At 46.3% G+C, this 20,494-nt stretch overlaps 1 protein-coding gene across 3 annotated transcripts in view; it reads right to left on the minus strand.

Moving 5' to 3' along the window:
* The window catches only part of MAMDC4 (MAM domain containing 4), a 343,940-nt gene that overhangs the window by 180,481 nt on the left and 142,965 nt on the right, over positions 1-20,494 (minus strand). For all 3 annotated transcript variants that reach the window (XM_033959811.1, XM_033959812.1, XM_033959813.1), the window contains 2 exons: positions 17,772-17,862; positions 885-1,034 (listed from right to left, as the gene is read on the minus strand). In XM_033959811.1, the coding sequence (XP_033815702.1) occupies positions 885-1,034; positions 17,772-17,862 (241 nt within the window). The remainder of the gene's footprint in view (positions 1-884; positions 1,035-17,771; positions 17,863-20,494) is intronic.

Here is a 20,494-nt window from a genome sequence, read left to right on the forward strand (position 1 = left end):
GCGGCGGAGGTTGGGGCCGGAGAGGGGCTCCACCACCCTGGGCGCTGGTCACCCTCACTACACCACTGATCACTTGACCTAATGTACGAACTTAATACTGAACATCAGTGCTAAGCTCCTACCTTCTTTTTCCTACTGTAAATCTGCCACTGTTGCCACCCCTTTTTAAGCCCCTAAATTTAAGAGAGAGTGAGATTTTGAAAATAATGTATGCACTCGGGCCCAAATTCTGTAACCAGCGCCTAAAGTTAAGCCCCTATTTCGGAGGCGCCCAACTAGTTAGGTGCCTATCTAAATTGAATAACAAGCTCAATTAAGCGCTTTAATCAGCACTGATCGAAACATAGGCACCTATCAAGAAAGCGCGATTCTGTAACAAGGCACTCTAAAAATTTAGGCGGCCTTCAAAAAAATAGGCATTATGCATGTTAGGCGTGGGCGTGGCTACATGTTAGGCGCCTTGTTGCAGAATTACTGCTCTTAAGCGTGCTTAAACGATCAGCTAGGCGTCTAAATTTTAATTGTGCCTAGAGTTGGCCTATTTCTTGGGTGCCTCCAAAATAGGTTCCACTCAGCGTGATTCATTAAACAGCACCCAATTTTACTTGAATCGCGCTGAACAGTGCCTAATTAGACGCCTAACTTTTGGGTGCTTCTTATAGAATTTGCCCTTCAGTCCTAATAAAGGTTTAGTGAGGCCAACTTATGAGTATAACTCCAAGTTAGAAGCATAAATATCAGGCCCAGAAATCCTTTTGGCTCTCAAATGCTTTTAACCTATCTCCATCATTGTGAGATATAAATGGTGGGTTTAGTTTCTGAAGCAGTCTGGTATCACACTGTAATATCCTGAACGAAGAATGACAGGCATTTTTGACTTTTACCACAATTCATTTCATCGGTGCCATCTTTGCAGTTGTTCTGGAAGTTACAAACCAGATCTTCGAGGATACACGTGTTGTCAGCACAGAGGAACTCTCCTTTCGTACATGGGCTTGAGAGGGGCTGAGGATCCTTAGAGAAAGAGAGGCTCCCTAATAAGAGAAAAAGATGAAAACCACAGTGTAAAATCAATGTGACAAAAGCATCTCTGGAGACTTCAGAAAGAAGAATGGACACAGGTGAGAAGAAGGTGCAGAGTGGGAGCAGGAGAACAAGGATACATAAATTTGGGGTAGTGGGGGTAGGGGTAGAGATAGGGATAGGGATAGGGTTACCTGTTTTTCTCTTTAAAAAAATGAGGACACATGGCCCCACCCCATTCTGCCCCCAGACCCACCACCACACAAACCTCATGTCTCCTTCCCTGACCTCTGGCCCACGTCTAGAGAGTCTCTGTGCATGCATGGATTTTGACGCAATGACATCAGGCTTATGCACACATGCGTGTGATGTCATCACATTGACATCCGCACTGCGCAAAGGTCCTCCAGACTCAGCCCCCGAGCTCGGAGCCTTCCAAAACTCAGACAAGCTGCCGACAAATATCTTCCTACTTGAGGTCATGACATCAATAATGCTTCACGACATTCATTCCTACCAGAACACCTGGCCTTGGTCACACATGCAGAACACAGATAAACTCTATACAAATCCAGGAACACAAGTCCTAATATACAAAAACAAAACGCTAAGATGCCAGACTCTGCATGCAGTCAAACAGAGAAACAGAAATATATTTCTTCCTGAGCAGTGCAAAATAGAGAACAACACGGTGACTGTTTCCTATTGCTAGCCACAGGTAGCTGCGAGTAACCTGCAGGAACGGGTGAAAAATCAACTGGTTGCCGCAGGTATGGAGACAAGGCTTTTCACCACCTCATGGAGCAGTGAATAGCCTTGTCCCCATAGTAAAGGATCTGCCGTGAGTTGCCTTCCTTCCCATCCCTCCCAGCCAGCTATTGCGGGTCCAGCAGCCTCCCTCCCTTCCTTTCATGGGTCCAAAAGCACCCTCCCTCCTGATCACAGCCACTGGCAAAAAGCCCCCAAACAAACCTGTGACTCCACTGGGTTGGCCCCTGGGACGGGGCTACAAGCCTCTTAGAAGCTTCCAGGATGAAGAGCCAGTATCGCATACAGGCTGCTTCGGGATCTTCTTCCAGCCAAATCCTTCCTTCTGATGTAACTTCTGGCCAAACTGGAAGTTACATAAGTTACATCAGAAGGAGGGACTAGGAGGTTCAAAAAGGCAAACACAGGGGAGATGCAGATTTGTTTGTTTTTGCCAGTAGCCGCAATTGGGAGCAAGGGGGGCTGGGTGTGAGGGAGGGAGGCTGTTGGATTCATGAGGAGAGAGGGAGAGGGCTAGAGGGAAGGGAGAGAGGTACAGGACCTGAAGAGGAAGAGAGGAAAGGGAAAGAGAAGCTGAACCAAGGGGATGAAGGAAGAGTGAGTGAAATATTGAACATAGCGGAGGAAAGGAGGAAAGAGCGGAGGGAAGGAGGAAAGAGAGAGTAAGAGAGTAAGGAAGTAAGAGAGGGGAGAAGCTGGATACAAGGAGATATACCAAAGGAGGGGAGATGATGGGCATGGATGGGAGTATAGGAACAGGGACAAAAATGGAAATGCTGCATGGGGTGGTATATGGACACAGAGAGGTCCATATACTAGACATGGGAGGGTATATAGACACAAAGAGAAGATGGTTAGACATGGGGGAGAATAAGAATGCAGAAGGAAGATGCTGGACAGGGGGGGGCATAGGGATATAGAGGAGTGATACTGTACACAGGGGGAAGGGATCATAGAATGGCGAGATGATGAAGGTAGGGAGATGGGCACAGGGGAAAATACTAGAGATGGATGTGTAGGAAACATAGAGAAGGGAGATGCTGAACATGGGAAACAATAATACACAAAGATAGAAGAAGGATAGTAGTGAGCATGGAGAAAGAAGACCTTGGCAAGTGAGTTAAGAGAAGATAAAAGAAAACGGAGACTAGTACCTGAGATCAACATGATTTGAAGAATAAAATGACAAGACAACAAAAGGTGAAAAAATAATTTTATTTTCTATTTTGTGATTAGAATATATCAGACTTGAAATATGTATCTTCCTAGAGCTGGTGTTAGACATAACTGGGGACCGCAAAGCCGAGGCCGTGCTTTTTTAGCTTCCAGCTGGCTTAGGGCTTTCTCTGACCAGGGGATAGTTGTCCTAGTTTCACGCCCCCAACACAATTTCTGTCATGTGTAACTGTGGTATTCTGTTAGCATGATTTTTCTGTGTAGCATTCTGTAATAATTTGGCTTATTCAGTTTTCTCATAGTGGAGGAGATATTTGTGAAAGGGAGGGAAGACAGGGGTTTTGTTGATCCATGCTCTGTATTATTTGTGTTTATAAAATGACAATTATACAGAATATTGTTTCTTTATATACTTTAATAAAATAAGTTCTATATTAAATCGTAAGTATTCGAGGCATGTGCGGATGGGATCACACAGTTTGTGACGGGGCAGGGACCGAGCTAGCGGGGATGGGGCAAAGATGGGGACAAATTTTTCCCTGTATCATTCTCTAGTGTAAAATATAGATAGCAGATGCAAATTCTGAAAATAGATGCATTTCAATCACTAAATTGAAAATAAAATCACTTTTCCTACTTTTGTTGTCTGGTAATTTTATTTTTCCACTCATCTTTTCCCAGTCTCTGGTTGCACTTCCTTCTGTCTGTGCTCTTAACTTTGTTTCCAAGGCCTTCTTATTAATTTGCTGTTTTCTCTCCTTCACCTTCTGCCCTACATCCATCTTTAATAGTTATTCAATAAATGCAATACATATGTAAAGATAGTTTAGTTTAGTTTAGCTCAGAGACATGGAGAGTTTTTTGGGAAGGAAAACCCCCCTATACCACCTCACCACCCAATCATTGCTAGATCTTTCATACTTTTAAGCATAACTTAATGCCGAATTAGTGCCAAATTAGTGTCAAATCAATATTAATTCAATGTGAAAAATTCAAAAAAGTTTGAAGTTGTTTAACTTAAAGCTTGGTTTCTTGGTGGGGCCGTTAGATGACCAGGGATTAAAAGGAGTACTAAAGGAGGACAAAGCCATCGCCAACAAACTGAACACATTTTTTGCGTCTGTATTTACCGAAGAGGATATACACAACATACTGGAAGCAGACAGGCTATATGCAGGAAACGAAGACGGGAAATGATGGGGTTGATGGTCAATCTAGAAGAGGTATGCAGGCAGATTGATAGTCTTAAAAATGATAAATCCCCAGGACCAGATGGCATCCATCCAAGGGTAATCAAGGAACTGAAAGGGGCTATAGCTGAACTGCTTCAACTAATAGCCAATCTGTCGATCAAATCGGGAAGGATTCCGGAAGACTGGAAGGTGGCGAATGTTATGCCAATCTTCAAGAAAGATTTGAGGGGAGATCCAAGAAACTACAGATCGGCGAGTCTGACGTCGGTACCAGGAAAGAGGGTAGAGGCGCTGATAAAGGACCGCAATCTGATGAGGACCAGCCAGCCCAGCATGGCTTCAGCAAATGAAGATCTTGCTTGACGAACTTCCTGCACTTCTTCGAGGGAGTAAACAGGCAGATAGACAAGGGTGACCCAGTCAACATTGTATATCTGGATTTTCAGAAAGCGTTCGACAAGGTTCCGCATGAATGACTACTTTGAAAAATTATGAGCTATGGAATTGAGGGTGAAATACATGGATTAAAAACTGGCTGGTGGATAGGAAACAGGGAGTGGGGGTAAATGGATAATACTCGGAGTGGAAAAGTATCAAGAGTGGAGTGCCGCAGGGTTCAGTGCTCGGACATGTGCTCTTCAATATATTTATAAACGTTCTGGAAATTGGTACAACGAGTGAGGTATAAAATTTGCAGACGATACGAAGTTATTCAGAGTTGTGAAGATGTGGGAGGATTGCGAAGACCTGCAACGTGACATAAACACTCTCGAGAAATGGGCTGCGACATGGCAAATGAGATTTAACGTGGATAAGTGTAAGGTGATGCATGTCGATAACAAAAATCTTATACACGAATACAGGATGTCCGGTGCAGTACTTGGAGAGACCCCCCAAGAAAGAGGCTTGGAAGTACTGGTTGACAAGTCGATGAAGCTGTCTGCGCAATGTGTGGCGGCGGTGAAAAGGGCGAACAGAATGCTAGGAATGATAAAGTAGGGGATCACGAACAGATCAAACTTAATAGATAAAGACAGATTGTTCACCCTCTCCAAGGTGTTGAGAACGAGAGGGCATTCTAAAGTTAAAAGGGAATAGATTCCGTACAAACTTAAGGAAGTTCTTCTTCACCCAGAGAGTGGTAGAAAACTGGAACGCTCTTCCGGAGGCTATTATAGTGGAAAACACCCCCCAGGGATTCAAGACAAAGTTAGACAAGTTCCTGCTGAACCAGAACGTACACAGGTAAGGCTAGTCTCAGTTAGGGCACTGGTCTTTGATCTAAGGGCCGCTGCGTGAGTGGACTGCTGGGCATGATGGACCACTGGTCTGACCCAGCAGCAGCAATTCTTATGTTCCCTAGTAGTTTCTAAACTATTACCAATTAAGGTCCCTGCAGTACTGCCCTTTTTGGGAGGTTTATTGGGCAAGGTTATATCCTTTTCCTGCCTGGCTCTTGAAGCATGCTTAGGACTACTAACTGGTGGTATTTGCCCCTCAGTCCTTGTTTTACTTTTAGTTTCAGGGCACTGCAGGGTTTCCTCGCTCAGTCCAAGGCTCTCCCTGTGACAGTGCACACCCCTTTACTTCCCCCATACCTCTTCCCCCAATCCCAACCTGCTGTTCACACCACCATTAACTCTGCCTCTGATGTCCCTTCCTGGATCTGCACCTAGAAAGTGATGTCGGAGGAAGAGCCGATGCTAGCGCAATCAGTAGGTTGGGATTGCTACTCGCACTGAGAATGTTAAAAAGGTATGGGGGAAGGGAAGGGAGAGTGTGTGTTTTAGGAGGGGGTGGGGAAGGAGTGGATGGGAGTGGAGGGCAGGGGAGGGCCACTGTTTAGGTTCCAACTACTGGAGTTGCCTTTGAAGCTCACTCCAGCCTATCCAAACTCTCTCATCATTTGGGAGATACAGACCGTAAAAGTCTGCTGAGCATCGTCCTCATGTTCCAAATTACTGGAGTTCCCATCGAAGCCCTCCCCAGCACATTCTAAACTGAATTGCCATATACAGGGCACAGACCATGCAAGTCTGCCTAGTATCGGCCCTAATTCTTCAATTTATACCATTCATCTTCTAATTAGAGATCACCCTGTGCTCATCCCATGCTTTTTTGAATTCTGTCACTGTTTCCATCTCTACCACTTCTCTCGGAAGGGCATTCCAGTCATCAACCACTCTCTCCTTGAAAAGGAATTTCCTAACATTACTCCTAAGTAGTGCTGGCAGATTCAGGAAAAAAATTTGATTCAATTTGATTCAGCCTATTAAATCAATTATTTGATTCGATTTTCCTGCCCTATTGGGTGTTTTTTTCAAACATCCTGGTGGGTTTATTTTATAGCTTCTTCTTCCCCTTTGCCCTCTCTTACCCACACTGGTGTTATGGTATAAACAAACAAAAAAGACTTTAGCGCTCTCTGTTAAATCCTAGCTCACGTTCGCAGTTTAACACCACCTCTTGCAGGATACTAATAGCTGTATGATTGAAACTGTATTCCCCCCAGCCGACCCTTTACATTTTCGGTTTTATAAAGCATACAGACATCTCATCCGAAACTGCTCCCCAAAAGAAAGGAGTCCGGGCACTTCACACAACACCAGCCAGCCATACAGTCAGACACCCCGCAAACACAAACACACACTCCATTCAACTTCATGTTGCCCTGTTGTTGTACCCTTTCTAATAAAAATGATTAAAAAAAAAAAAAAGAAACTGTATTTTTAACCATGATGTATAAATTTGGCTCATAGAAGTGTATATGCGACTTTATTTATTAACTGAAATGTTTTTTGGGATCAGGTAAAAAAAGTAATGGAAAATCCAGTGGCACTAACATGAAACTATGGCACTATGATGAGAGATAAAAGCCAAATATCATCTCATAATAATAAACTTCTCTTTATTATGACAGGGGCTGCCATACAGCTTATTCTAAGGAATTGGAAAAACTGGGATAGGCTGAACTATTCCTTTTGGTGGGAGTCTCTCTGTCACATTTTTAAGATGGAACATAATATGGCTATACATCAGGGAAATTATAAGAAGTTTCTGAAGATTTGAGAGCCATTGACAAAATTTTGCAAAGAGTGATAGGTGATTATGCCCAATTGGTCATACACGTCCAGGATGAGTTGGAATTTATTTTTCAATTTCTCAATTTGAGTGTACTTTTTGAATATAATTATTGGGGGGGGTTATATCTTTTTGTCATAGATTATAATTGTAATTGTATTTCAAGTGTTTTTATAGAGTTATATGATTGTATTATATTTTGCACTTACTTATGGCTTTAAAATGAATAAAGAAATTTTTTTTTTTTTTAATGGAAATGTTTTAAAATTATATTGTTGTGAACCACCTAGAACTACTGGTAGGGTGGTATACAAGAAATTACATTACATTAAGGTCTTCTATTCCGCCTATACCTTGCAGTTCAAGGTGGATTACAAAAGAGCTAACTGGACATTTCCAGTGAAGTTACAACAGTTTTGGGGGGGTTTTTTTGGTTACAAGGGAGGAGAGGTACCTGGATTAATTCCGGAAGAACTTGCAAATTGGATATTAAATTGACTGTACGTTACTGTATGATATAACAAATAGATTACAGTTAGAGTACAAATAAGATTACGTTATATTTCAGGGATCTGAATACTTGGTTGGTGTTTTGGGGAGGAAGAGATTATTCAAGTGGAGGTTTTGGGGGAGAATTTATCTAGGAGGAGGGGGAAGGGTTGGGTTAAGATATCTGGATAAATTTTTTGAAAAGTAGGGTTTTGATTTCTTTTCGAAAAGTTTTGAAGTCGCCCGTTGCCGTCAACAGGTTGGAGATGGAATGGTTAAGTTTTGCTGCTTGCGTCGCCAGAAGGTTATCAAACATCCTCGCAGCTGCAGTGATGGACCCCACCATCCCCAGATCCACCATCTCTCACGGTAGTAGGTGACCACATTATAGAAGTACCTCAACAATGTCATAAGCCTACATTACCCACAGTCAGCACAGAAGAACCATTGCCTAGGGAAGGCTGTGCACTCATAACAATAAAGCAATGTTACTTACCGTAACAGTTGTTATCCAGGGACAGCAGGCAGCTATTCTCACTAGTGGGTGATGTCATCCGACAGAGCCCCGATACGGACATCTTGCAAGCATGTCTTGCTTGAAGAAACTCAGAAGTTTCGAGATGCCCGCACCGCGCATGCGCCAGTGCCTTCCCGCCCGATGTACCGGGCGTGTCTCCTCAGTTCAGGTAGCTAGCCTGAGAAGCCAACCCAGGGGAGGTGGGTGGGACGTGAGAATAGCTGCCTGCTGTCCCTGGATAACAACTGTTACGGTAAGTAACATTGCTTTATCCCAGGACAAGCAGGCAGGTATTCTCACTAGTGGGTGACCTCCAAGCTAACCCCAATGGGATGGTGGGAGAGTTGGCAACTTAAGAGAACAAATTTTGTAACACTGTTTGGCCAAACTGTCCATCCCGTCTGGAGAAAGTATCCAGACAATAATGAGAGGTGAATGTATGAACCGAGGACCAAGTGGCAGCCTTACAAATCTCCTCAATCGGTGTCGATCTGAGGAAGGCAACAGAGGCTGCCATTGCTCTGACCTTATGGGCTGTGACCTTACAGGGAAGGGATAATCCAGCCTGGGCATAGCAGGAAGAGATACAAGCCGCCATCCAGTTGGAGATGGTGCGCTTCGATACAGGTCGTCCCAACTTGTTTGGATCAAAGGAGACGAAAAGTTGAGGAGCAGTTCTGTGTGGCTTGGTGCGATCTAAGTAGAAAGCCAACGCACGTTTACAGTCCAGAGTGTGAAGAGCTGATTCTCCAGGGTGAGAATGAGGCTTTGGAAAAAACACTGGAAGTACAATAGATTGGTTGAGATGAAATTCAGAAACCACTTTAGGCAGGAATTTCGGATGAGTACGGAGGACCACCTTGTCATGATGGAATACAGTGAACGGTGGATCCGCCACTAGGGCTTGAAGCTCACTGACCCTACGAGCAGACGTAAGGGCCACCAGAAAAACCACCTTCCAGGTGAGATACTTAAGTGGAGCCTTGTTGAGAGGTTCAAACGGAGGCTTCATGAGATGAGACAAGACAACATTGAGATCCCAAACCACAGGAGGAGGTTTGATAGGAGGATTCACATGGAAAAGTCCTTTCATAAATCTGGAAACCACAGGATGAGCAGACAAAGGTTTCCCTTGTAGAGGCTGATGGAAAGCCGCAATAGCACTCAGGTGGACTCGTATAGAGGTAGACTTGAGACCAGACTGAGACAGGTGTAGAAGATAGTCCAACACAGAGGAAAGGGAAGCTCCTTGAGGCTCCTTGGCATTGGAAATACACCAGGAAGAGAATCTAGTCCATTTTTGAGAATAGCATTGTCGAGTAGCAGGCTTCCTGGAAGCCTCTAAGACCTCCCTCACAGCTGGAGAAAACTGGTGAGGAGTTACGTTGAGAGGAACCAAGCTGTCAGGTGTAGAGACTGCAGGTTGGGATGAAGCAGTGAACCCTGATGTTGAGTAAGCAGTGAAGGAAACACTGGAAGAAGCACCGGCTCCCTGCTGCTCAGTTGAAGGAGAAGGGAGTACCAAGGTTGTTTGGGCCACCGAGGAGCAATTAGAATCATGGTGGCATGGTCTGATCTCAACTTGACCAGAGTCTTTTGAATGAGAGGAAATGGAGGAAACGCATACAGGAAGCGATTCCCCCAATCCAGTAGAAAGGCATCTGCCTCGAGACGATGAGGAGTGTACATCCTGGAGCAAAACTGAGGCAGTTTGAAGTTGTGGGGGGCTGCAAAGAGGTCTATCTGAGGCGTCCCCCACTGTGCAAAGAGTCGATGAAGGGGGTCGGAATGGAGCGTCCATTCGTGAGGCTGGAGAAGACGACTCAAGTTGTCCGCCAAGACGTTGTCCTTCCCCTGAATATAGACAGCTTTGAGGAAGGCGTTGTGGCGAACAGCCCAATCCCAGACTCGAAGAGCTTCCTGGCAAAGAGGGGCCGAGCCCGTGCCCCCTTGTTTGTTGACATAATACATGGCGACCTGATTGTCTGTGCGAATAAGGACCACCATGTCGTGAAGCAGATGTTGAAAAGCTTGGAGAGCATTGAAGATGGCTCTGAGCTCCAGAAGATTGATTTGATGGAGTCGTTCCGCACTGGTCCAGAACCCTTGAGTGCGAAGACCATCCAGATGAGCCCCCCAGGCATAGTTCGAAGAATCGGTCGTGAGAACTTTCTGGTGGGGAGGAGTGTGAAACAGCAAACCTCTGGATAGATTCGAAGAGGTCATCCACCAGAGAAGAGACTGCTTTAGAGCAGGAGTGACTACAATGTGGCGGGATAACGGGTCGGACACCTGAGTCCACTGAGACGCCAGGGTCCATTGAGGAATCCTGAGATGTAGTCTGGCAAAAGGCATCACATGAACTGTAGATGCCATGTGGCCCAAGAGGACCATCATGTGCCTCGCTGAGATGGATAGGCGAGAAGACACCGACTGGCAGAGTAGAAGGAGAGCATCCATGCGATGAGGAGGAAGGAATGCTCGAAGTTGAATGGTATCCAGGACTGCCCCGATAAATGGGAGAGACTGGGTAGGCTGAAGATGTGACTTGGGAAAGTTGATCTCGAAGCCCAAGCTTTGTAGGAAACAAATGGTAGTCAAGGTCGCCGAAATGACCTCTGGAGCTGACGGGGCCTTGATGAGCCAGTCGTCGAGGTATGGAAACACCTGAAGACCCATGCTCCGGAGTGCAGCGGCCACCACCACCAGACACTTCGTGAAGACTCTGGGAGACGAGGAGAGGCCGAATGGAAGCACTCGATACTGCAGATGTAGATGTCCCACCCGAAATCTGAGGAACTTGCGGGAGGCCGGATGAATAGGGATGTGAGTGTAGGCCTCCTTGAGATCCAGAGAGCATAACCAATTGTTCTGCTCGAGGAGGGGATAGAGAGAAGCAAGGGTCAGCATACGGAACCGCTCCTTGACCAAAAACTTGTTGAGGACTCGAAGGTCCAAAATGGGACGCAGATCGCCCGTCTTCTTCGGGACGAGGAAGTACCGGGAGTAAAACCCCCGGTTTTGTTGATCTAATGGAACCGGCTTGACGGCCCGAAGCCGAAGCAGAGCCTGAGCCTCCTGAAGGAGAAGAGCGGTGTGCGTCAAGGTTGAAGGATACTCTCTTGGCGGGTGGTCCGGGGGGACCCGTTGGAAACGAAGAGAGTATCCTTCTCTTACGATGGTAAGGACCCAAAGGTCCGTGGTAATGGTCTCCCATCGATGACAAAAATGATGGAGACGACCCCCAATGGGAAAACCGGGGGGAGACAGAACGAGGTCGGTTATGCTCCCTGGAAGAGAGTCAAAAAGGCTGAGTAGCCTTGGGTGCAGCCGGCATCTGAGGCTTTTGCTGAGGCTTCTGGGGAGGCTGTTTCTTCGCAGGTTGTCTCGCAGGAGGAGTTTGCCTCGGCTGGTAATGCCGCTGGTAAATCAAAGGCGGCCTAGTGGGTCGAGACTGTTGAGGCTTGGGCTTAGGCCGTAGGATAGACTGTAAGGACTTCTCATGATCCGAAAGCTTCTTAGTAACCGTCTCGATAGACTCATCGAACAGATCCGCCCCCGCACAAGGCACATTTGCAAGTCTGTCTTGGAGGTTCGGATCCATATCAATCGTACGAAGCCATGCCAGGCGACGCATGGCTACCGAACAGGCAGCAGCACGTGCCGAGAGCTCGAAGGCATCGTAGGAGGATTGCATCAGCTGGAGTCGTAACTGGGAAAGGGTCGCCACCACCTCTTCAAACTCGAATCGAGCCTTAGCATCGATAAAAGGTATAAACTTGCGGAGCACCGGCAAGAAAAAGTCCAAATATGAAGAAAAGAAGAAATTGTAATTGAGCACTCGAGACGCCATCATAGAGTTCTGGTAGATACGTCTACCAAACTTATCCATCGTCCTCCCTTCTCGGCCCGGTGGTACTGAGGCATAAACCTAAGAGGGATGAGATCGTTTGAGGGAGGACTCGACCAGGAGGGACTGATGAGAGAGTTGAGCTCCCTCAAACCCTTTGTGGTGGACGATTCGGTATCGAGCATCCAACTTGCTGGGAACTGCAGGGATGGAATATGGTGTCTCAAAACAGCGCATGAAAGTCTGGTCAAGCAGTTTATGCAGAGGAAGCCGGAGCGACTCCGCCGGAGGGTGAGGCAAGTGCATGGTGTCCAGATACTCCTTGGAATATCGAGAACCAGTGTCCAACGTTACATCCAAGTCATCCGCCATTTGTCGGAGGAAGGAAAAAAAGGACAGTTGGTCCGCCAGTGCCGGCCGGCGAGACGGACTAGAAGAAGTGGAAGCCTCCGGGTCCAGAGAGAGCTGGGAGCGGCAAGGAGAATAGGAGGTAGATGGTTCCTCGTACTCCGGTCCCTCAGGAGGGGATAAATCCGACGAGGAGTATCCCATACGCTGTATCTTCTTTTGCGGGGACACCTCCGAATGACGCGAGGAGTGTCGAGACGAGTGTCGGGACCGATGCCCCTCCCGGTGTCGAGATGGAGAACGGGACCGCCTATGCATCGCACGGTCCCCCGAAGCCTCCACGGAATGGATGGGACTAGATGCAGTGGATCGTAGAGGTGGCAAGGATGCAGACTCACGCAATGCCACCCAGGTCTGGTATGGAGTGCGGAAGAACTCTTCCTGCGAGGCGGTATGCCCAGGGCTCCGATTATCAGGGGCTGGCATAGTACTCTGATGGCGAGGAGGCGTGATGGGCTCTAAAGGCGGCATATCACTAAAGGAAGCCCGCCGCGAGGCTCCCGCCGCCCTCCGCCGATCCTCCTCGTCGAGCAGTGATATCGAACGGCGAGGAGGAGGGGGAGGGGGCGGCCCGCCCCCCGGGACCGGGACCGGGAGGTCACCCTGAATGGAGGCGATAAGCCGGGGTCCCATAGACTGCATAAGCTCGACAAACTGAGCTTCCAGCAGGGATCGCAGCGAAGCCGATATGGAGGGATCCGCACCGAAAGGGGGTCCTCCAGCACGGTCTTCGCGCTCCTTCGCGGCCAAGTGCTTCTGCTTGCTAGCTTTAGGCACTTTGATGACCACCGGAGGGACAGTGGAAGGCGGTACCTGAGCCGAGGAGACGGGGACAGGCACCGGTGTCGAACTCGAGGCTGAAGTCGGTGTGAACGAGGCCGGCTTCAAAAGGCCAGATGCAGGAGTCGACGATGCAGGTTTCGCATGGACCGGCGAAACATCAGCAGAAGTGGAAGCAGACGGCTCCTTAGCAGGCTCCATCTTAAACATCGACTCCCAGAGCAAGCAGCGCCGTTTAAACGAGCGCGCAGTAAGCGTGGAACAAGGCCGGCACGATTTCGGTACGTGTTCTGGACCAAGACACTGAAGACAGCGTCGATGCGGGTCCGTCAACGAAATTGCGCGCTGGCACTTGCTGCACTTTTTAAAACCGGTGATTGGCCGGGACATAGGCCGGAAAATGGTTGCCGCAAGGTCGAAGGCGCTGGGCCTAAGCCACGAGGCCGGCCCGGCCGAACCGCCGGAAGAAATAATTTTAACTTTTTTTTTTTAAAAAGAAATACTAAGTTAAAGTAGAAAAAAACAAAAAACGCGGTACAAAGAAGGCAAATTTTACTGAAATTCAGTCAGCGCAGAATGAAGTGAAACTTCTCAGCTCCGCGGAAAGAAAAGAACTGAGGAGACACGCCCGGTACATCGGGCGGGAAGGCACTGGCGCATGCGCGGTGCGGGCATCTCGAAACTTCTGAGTTTCTTCAAGCAAGACATGCTTGCAAGATGTCCGTATCGGGGCTCTGTCGGATGACATCACCCACTAGTGAGAATACCTGCCTGCTTGTCCTGGGATAAAACATCTTACTGAAAATAGAAAATTCTAGTCCTCTGATTTTTTTTATTATAAGTAAGACTTTGGCACACTAGTTCTCACTAGTGCTGCCCGATTCACGATTCGAATCGGTTCACCGATTCACGATTCGAATCGGTTCACCGATTCACGATTCGAATCGGTTCACCGATTCACTTCAGGTGAATCGATTCAACTCGATATAAAACACAAAAAAATCAGCTTCCCGATTCGGACCCTCCCCCTGGCCCCCTAAAGCAGGAGCGGCAGTGCTGCTCTTGCTGGCCGGATGCTGCCGCACCTGCTTTAGAGGGCGAGGAGGGAGGGTCAGTCAGGATGTGCTGCTGTCGGCTTCCCCCCGGCGTCCGATTTCCCATCCTGGTGTCCAGCTTCTCCCCGCTTCTCCCCTGGCCTCCCCGCACCGTTTACCTTATAGGTGAAGCCTGCAGAGCAGATCGCAGTACTAGGGTCTTTGCAAACTGCTTCGAGGCTGTTTCCTCCGTTGCGATCCTGCCTCTGATGTCAGAGGAGGGGCGGAACTGCAGCATAGGAAACAGCTCAAAGCAGTTTGCAAAGACGCTAGTACCGCGATCTGCTCTGCAGGCTTCACCTATAAGGTAAACGGTGCGGGGAGGCCAGGGGGAACATGGAGGCCTTCCACGGGGTGGGGGGAGAGGGGGGAAAGAGGTGCGCAGTCCTTCGGGGTGGGACAGGCCTTGGGGGGTGTAGGCCTTTAAGGGGGGGTGTAGGCCTTCAAGGGGGGACAGGCCTTTAAGGGGGGGACAGGCCAGGGATGGTGGCATAGGCCTTCAGGGGGGACAGGCAGATCTTCGGGGAGACAGACCTTCAAGGGGGGGGGGGACAGGCCTTTAAGGGGGGGTGCAGGCCAGAGGAGGGGGGCTCTGGTGTAGAAGTACACGGAGGGAGGGAGGGAAGGGGGGGTTTCAAAAAGATGTGCATATGCTGTACTTTGGGGGGGAAGAAATAATGGGTCTAAAAATAGAGGAGAGGGAGAGAGATGATGGACAATGGGATTTAGGGAGGGAAGGAATAGAAAAGGAGAGAAGTTGGACACAAGGGATGGTGTGGAAGGGGGATAGAGATACTGGATAGGAGGGTAGTTGGTAAAAGAAATGGAGAGATGGTGGACCCTGGGGTGGTGGGGAAGGAGGGAGAGATGCTGGATGAAAGGGTAGTTAAGAAAAGGTGGATCTGTGGATAGAGACGAAAAAAAAGAAAGATGCCAGACCTCCGGGGGAGGGAAGGGAAATGGAAGGGGAGGACGGAGATGGCAGATGGATGGTTAGCACGGAGAAGGAAGAAAGAAAGAGACCCTGGCAAGCAAGTTATCGGAAGCCAACCAGAGCCTGGGACCAACAAGATATGAATAATGATCAGACAACAAAAGGTAGAAAAACTAATTTTATTTTCTGTTTTGTGATGGATGGTTAGCACGGAGAAGGAAGAAAGAAAGAGACCCTGGCAAGCAAGTTATCGGAAGCCAACCAGAGCCTGGGACCAACAAGATATGAATAATGATCAGACAACAAAAGGTAGAAAAACTAATTTTATTTTCTGTTTTGTGATTACAATATGTCAGATTTGAAATGTGTATCCTGCCAGAGCTGGTGTTAGGCCGCAAATGTGAGCTAGGATTTAACAGAGAGAGGAAAAGTCTTTTTTGTTTGTTTATTTTGTTTACACCACAGCGCCAGTATGGTTAGGAGAAGGCAAAGGGGGTGAAGAGGCTATAAAATAAACCCATCAGGATGTTTGAAAAAAACACCCAATTGGGCAGGAAAATTAAATCGAATCGAAAAACCAATTCAATAGGCTGAATCGAATCGAATCAAAATTTTTTTTCCTGAATCGGGCAGCACTAGTACTCACTATGATGACTGTTACTTTCAATCTTTCTGACCTAAAAGTTAGTCAAACTTAAGTTCTCCACAACGGTTCATAGACAACGGCGCGAAAGACAAAGGCGCGCCCAGACAATTGAGCGCAGCGTGGAGGCGCTCAAAATTACTGTTTTTAGGGGCTCCGACAGGGGGTTTTGTTGGGGAACCCCCCCACTTTACTTAATAGACATCGCGCCGGTGTTATGGGGGTGTAACGCTCCACATTTTACAGTAAACTTCACTTTTTCCCTAAAAACAGGGAAAAAGTGAAGTTTTCAGTAAAATGTGGGGGGTTACAACCTCCCAAGTCCCCCACAATGCCCCCACAACGCGGCGCGATGTCTATTAAGTAAAGTGGGGGGGGGGGGTTTCCCCCCCCCCACCACCCCCCGTCGGAGCCCTAAAAACAGTCATTTTGAGCGGCGCGTGCCTCCGCGCTGCGCTCAATTGTCTGGGCGCGTCTTTGTCCCGGGGCGCTTTTGACCTGACACCCTCCACAACTACTCTATAATTTGAGCTCTATGCCTCACCTTCTTGATGTCTACTGATCTTTTGCAAGATGTATTACAGAGGAGCTTATAGGAGCCAGGGGGAAGTCTTTTTGCCAATCCTGTATTTGAATTTATACCCCAATGTGGGATTTATACTGCATCATTCTACCCATTGAAATCCATGCTGCCAGTCCCATAATACATGTCCACAATCAAACAAGAAAAGGGATCATACAAGTGCAAATAAACCAATATAAACCAGCAAACCAGCACAAACAGCCTCAAGAATAGGGATAAAGATGACTTTGATGTATGCAACCCGATATGGCCCATTTTTCAACGAACTCTGTTTTCTGACCAATAACTAATGCACGTGAGTTGGAATCGTATCCATGTCCTTCCCATGCTTTGGCCTTGTGTTCTCCATCATACATAACATGCCTTATAAATTATGCACGCCCTTACAGAATAGTGGTTAGGCTCACTGCTGACATTTTCATAGGTAAATGTATACTTCTGAACATAAGTGCTAGTATTTTATACATTTATTCATGAAAGGGGCTTGAAAATGTGGGCACCTAGGCTAGATATACCGGTACTGGCTTCCTCCCGTGATCAGGAGTGAACCTGGAAATTCAATGCTGGTGTCATATCTAATGACCAGCATTGAATTTCTGGTCTGTTTTTAGCCGCAGTTTACACAGCCGGCCAAACCGACACCCAACAGCTGACCAGCCAAGTCACAGTGGCCAAAAGATAGACCTACTATTTCAGCAGGTCCATCTGGCTACTAAACTCAGCCAGCTGGCCGGCCGGCCAATGAACACTGGTGCTGAACGGCCATGTTGCTTGACAAAACCAGTGATTGGGCTAGTTGCTGATCAGGATAGTCATCAGGAGATAGATGATAGGATTGTTAAAACTGGCATAAAATCTCCCACTTGAAACCAGGTAACTTGCTCACGGATCTTTCTAACAGGCTCATCAGGAGATAAAGTACTACCAGTGAGACAATAACTCACTCTTGCAGCATGCCAATTTAAAAATAATGACAATAATTTGATAAACATTAATCCTTTTCTGCTTTTACAGCACTTCAGCTTTTAGGTCAAGTTCATTTGAACTGCTGCTGTAAAAGGAGAAACAAAACTCTGTTACCAGCCTCTGATTCCCTCCTCTTCCCCTGCACATCTTTTTTATATGGCTCAATGGTGTTGTGAGAGCCCCAGGAGCACAAGCTTGATAAGGAATGAATTAGTCTCGCCCATCAGTCAGCCAAGATTGACCCGGGGTGCTTCATTGCATCTTACCATTTGCAATTTTGCACCCAGGGGACAGGTATAGATCATCTAGGGCGAGGCATCCCATTTCGCCTTCTCCAATGGTTCCTTCAATGACAACCTGTGAAAAGAAGAAGACAAAATGCATTTTTAGGGGTTATTGTAAGTAGGGCAACTGGAATTTTACATTTTGGGTATCCGTAGAGACTTCCAGAGTCTCTAATAAAAGCAATATAATCTTGCCCTGTGTGTAACATCAGTAGTTGCTGAGAGGAGCATGGTGAGGGCTACCATTTATGCACATAACTTAATGAATACAGTACGTTATTTGCTCCCTTGTTGCCAATAGCAGTGAGCAGTGATTCATACAAGCTGCTTTCACCGACCCCAAAGTTTTCCCTCTGATGCAACACTGAAGAAAGAAAAAATGTGATGCATGCCCCTCAGTACTGTGCAAAATATAAAGAGAGCAAATGTAAAATTCAGAAACTGACATAAACCAAACAATGAACAAATACAAATAAAATTAAAAATGGAGAATATGATCATTCCATTTATTGGACTAAATACATTTTTCTTTTCTTTTTTTATTGTTATAAAAACATACACAGCCAATACACAAAAACAAAAATATCTGGCACATTACAATAGTGCAAAAGCTAACCCACCAGAAACCATGCTAACAGTGAAACTTCCAATAAAATAGAATAGAAACGAACACAGTTCACAATGACTACATTCCCCTGTAATTCTCCCCTAATCCTCTCTCCCTTCCCCTCCCTAGTAGAACAGAAACACTCAAAAGACTTATCCGAAAATCCCCCCGCCACCTTCCCTAGGGTGCAATCAGAACCGCAAGAGAAAGTTCCTCCAAATATGTTCATACCCATGCCTCTTTCCATGTTGAAGGGCCATTAATTGATACATAGAGTATGTTGCCACTGTTTTAATTTCTGTACCACAGGTTGGTTCCAGTGAGCTGTGAGAGCCAACTTACCAAAACTAGATTCTTCCTGTTCCAGGTCAAGCTCATGCCATGATAAAAGGACATGATGCCATGAAAGAGGCACATCCTTTCTCAATATCCTAGATATTTCTCCAAACACCATGACCCCAAACCCTCGCACCTGTCCACACTCCCACTACATGTGTAAATAGGACCCTACTCCCCCACACCCCTTCCAACATAAGTCGCTCTCCACCCCAACCCATTTTGGCTGTAAGTATGGGGGAATAATACTCTCCGAAAAGGCGATGAACTTTAGAGGAAAAATAAAATAGAAGCAGGGCAGATCAGAAAGACTTCTGCACAGTTCGCTTACAGAAATGAAAAACTACAGGGGGCTCCATGTTCCTCAACTAAGTGGGAGGATCAGTGCAGAGAAAAAAATCTATGGATTTCCGCAAGAGTGGAGGTGAAACACCTTTAGTATGGATTCCATAAGGGACGTAACAGAATTTTCTTTTTGCCTTTTTTTTGGTTTGTTTATTGGATTTCTTGGCCTTATGGAAGATATGGATATGAAGATTGTGAAAGGGATGATGCTTGGATGCCAGATTTTGATGACGGCTAAATATCTGAGTATTAATATGCTTATGATAACAGATTATCCATGACAGATTATCCCATTGAAAAGCGTTGTTTATACAGCTAAGTACTTTTAGTACATATTTAATTAAGATAACGTTAAAATAACTTATTTAAAGTATTCACAAAGCTGGGTCCGATGACGAATGGGAGCATAAAGCCCAGCACTATGAAAGTATTTGAGTGCCTGGTGGCCCGCTGAGGACCAGTAAGACAAATAGCAATTCTGAATGAATGAAGCATGGCACGAATGTGAGAAAATTCTTGCATTTGATTATATCAGATATTGGAGTGTTCTTCATTTAAATATATCCAAAGAGTGCCAACAGCTACATCATACAGCATTTGTATAACAGCACATTGTGCTTAGAAGAAGATGCGATTTGTATTTGTTCTTCCGGGGTTTTTTTGGTTTTTTTTTTAATTTTGATTTGATAACTATCTGAAAGAAATCAATGTGTTTGATTATTGGAGCCTTTGAATTTAATTTTTGTGTATGACACACCATTGTAATTAGAGTGGGACAGTGCTAAGAAGAGCGATGGAGCATGGATTTAAATGCTGTTTTTCGGGATTGCGCTCTACAGTACTGGTGAGTCACAAATTGAATAATTTTGAATTGCTGGCAGGTTATTGATGGTTGTGGAAGAACATGATAGCTGGTGCCCTTGATATAGCATGAAACGCGAAACAGGGCCACTGTCGGTTCTGGCAGAATTATCTCTTCTTATGAAGATTCTGTTGGTTGGGAATCAACGTTAGAACATTTTTCTAAACAAGTGATCGGTTTTGTGACTGTCCGAATTACAACTATGAAGATAAGTACTTTGCTGCATACTGACACGTTTTGAGAAAATTGATGAATTTGAAGAACTGTTATATTTGGTGGAATTTTTACAGAGACCAATGACTGTGCCTAGCCTCTGTGCAAGACATATGCTGTACTGAATATAAGGGGTGAAAAGATTTCTGAGGTCTCTTTTTTCCTCCACATTTTTTAAAGGTGTCATTTAATGCAGAAGTCTTCTGTCATAGCCCAGGGCAGGATTAACCAATAGGCCAAGTAGGCATGTGCCTAGGGCCCGAAATGTTCAGGGGGGCCCGATGAAGGAAGGCATCAAAATTGTTTTTTCCAAACAGCGATGGGCTCCTCCAGCATCGATCG

Source organism: Geotrypetes seraphini, chromosome 10 (genome assembly GCF_902459505.1).
Source record: "Geotrypetes seraphini chromosome 10, aGeoSer1.1, whole genome shotgun sequence".
Classification (NCBI taxonomy): domain Eukaryota; kingdom Metazoa; phylum Chordata; class Amphibia; order Gymnophiona; family Dermophiidae; genus Geotrypetes; species Geotrypetes seraphini.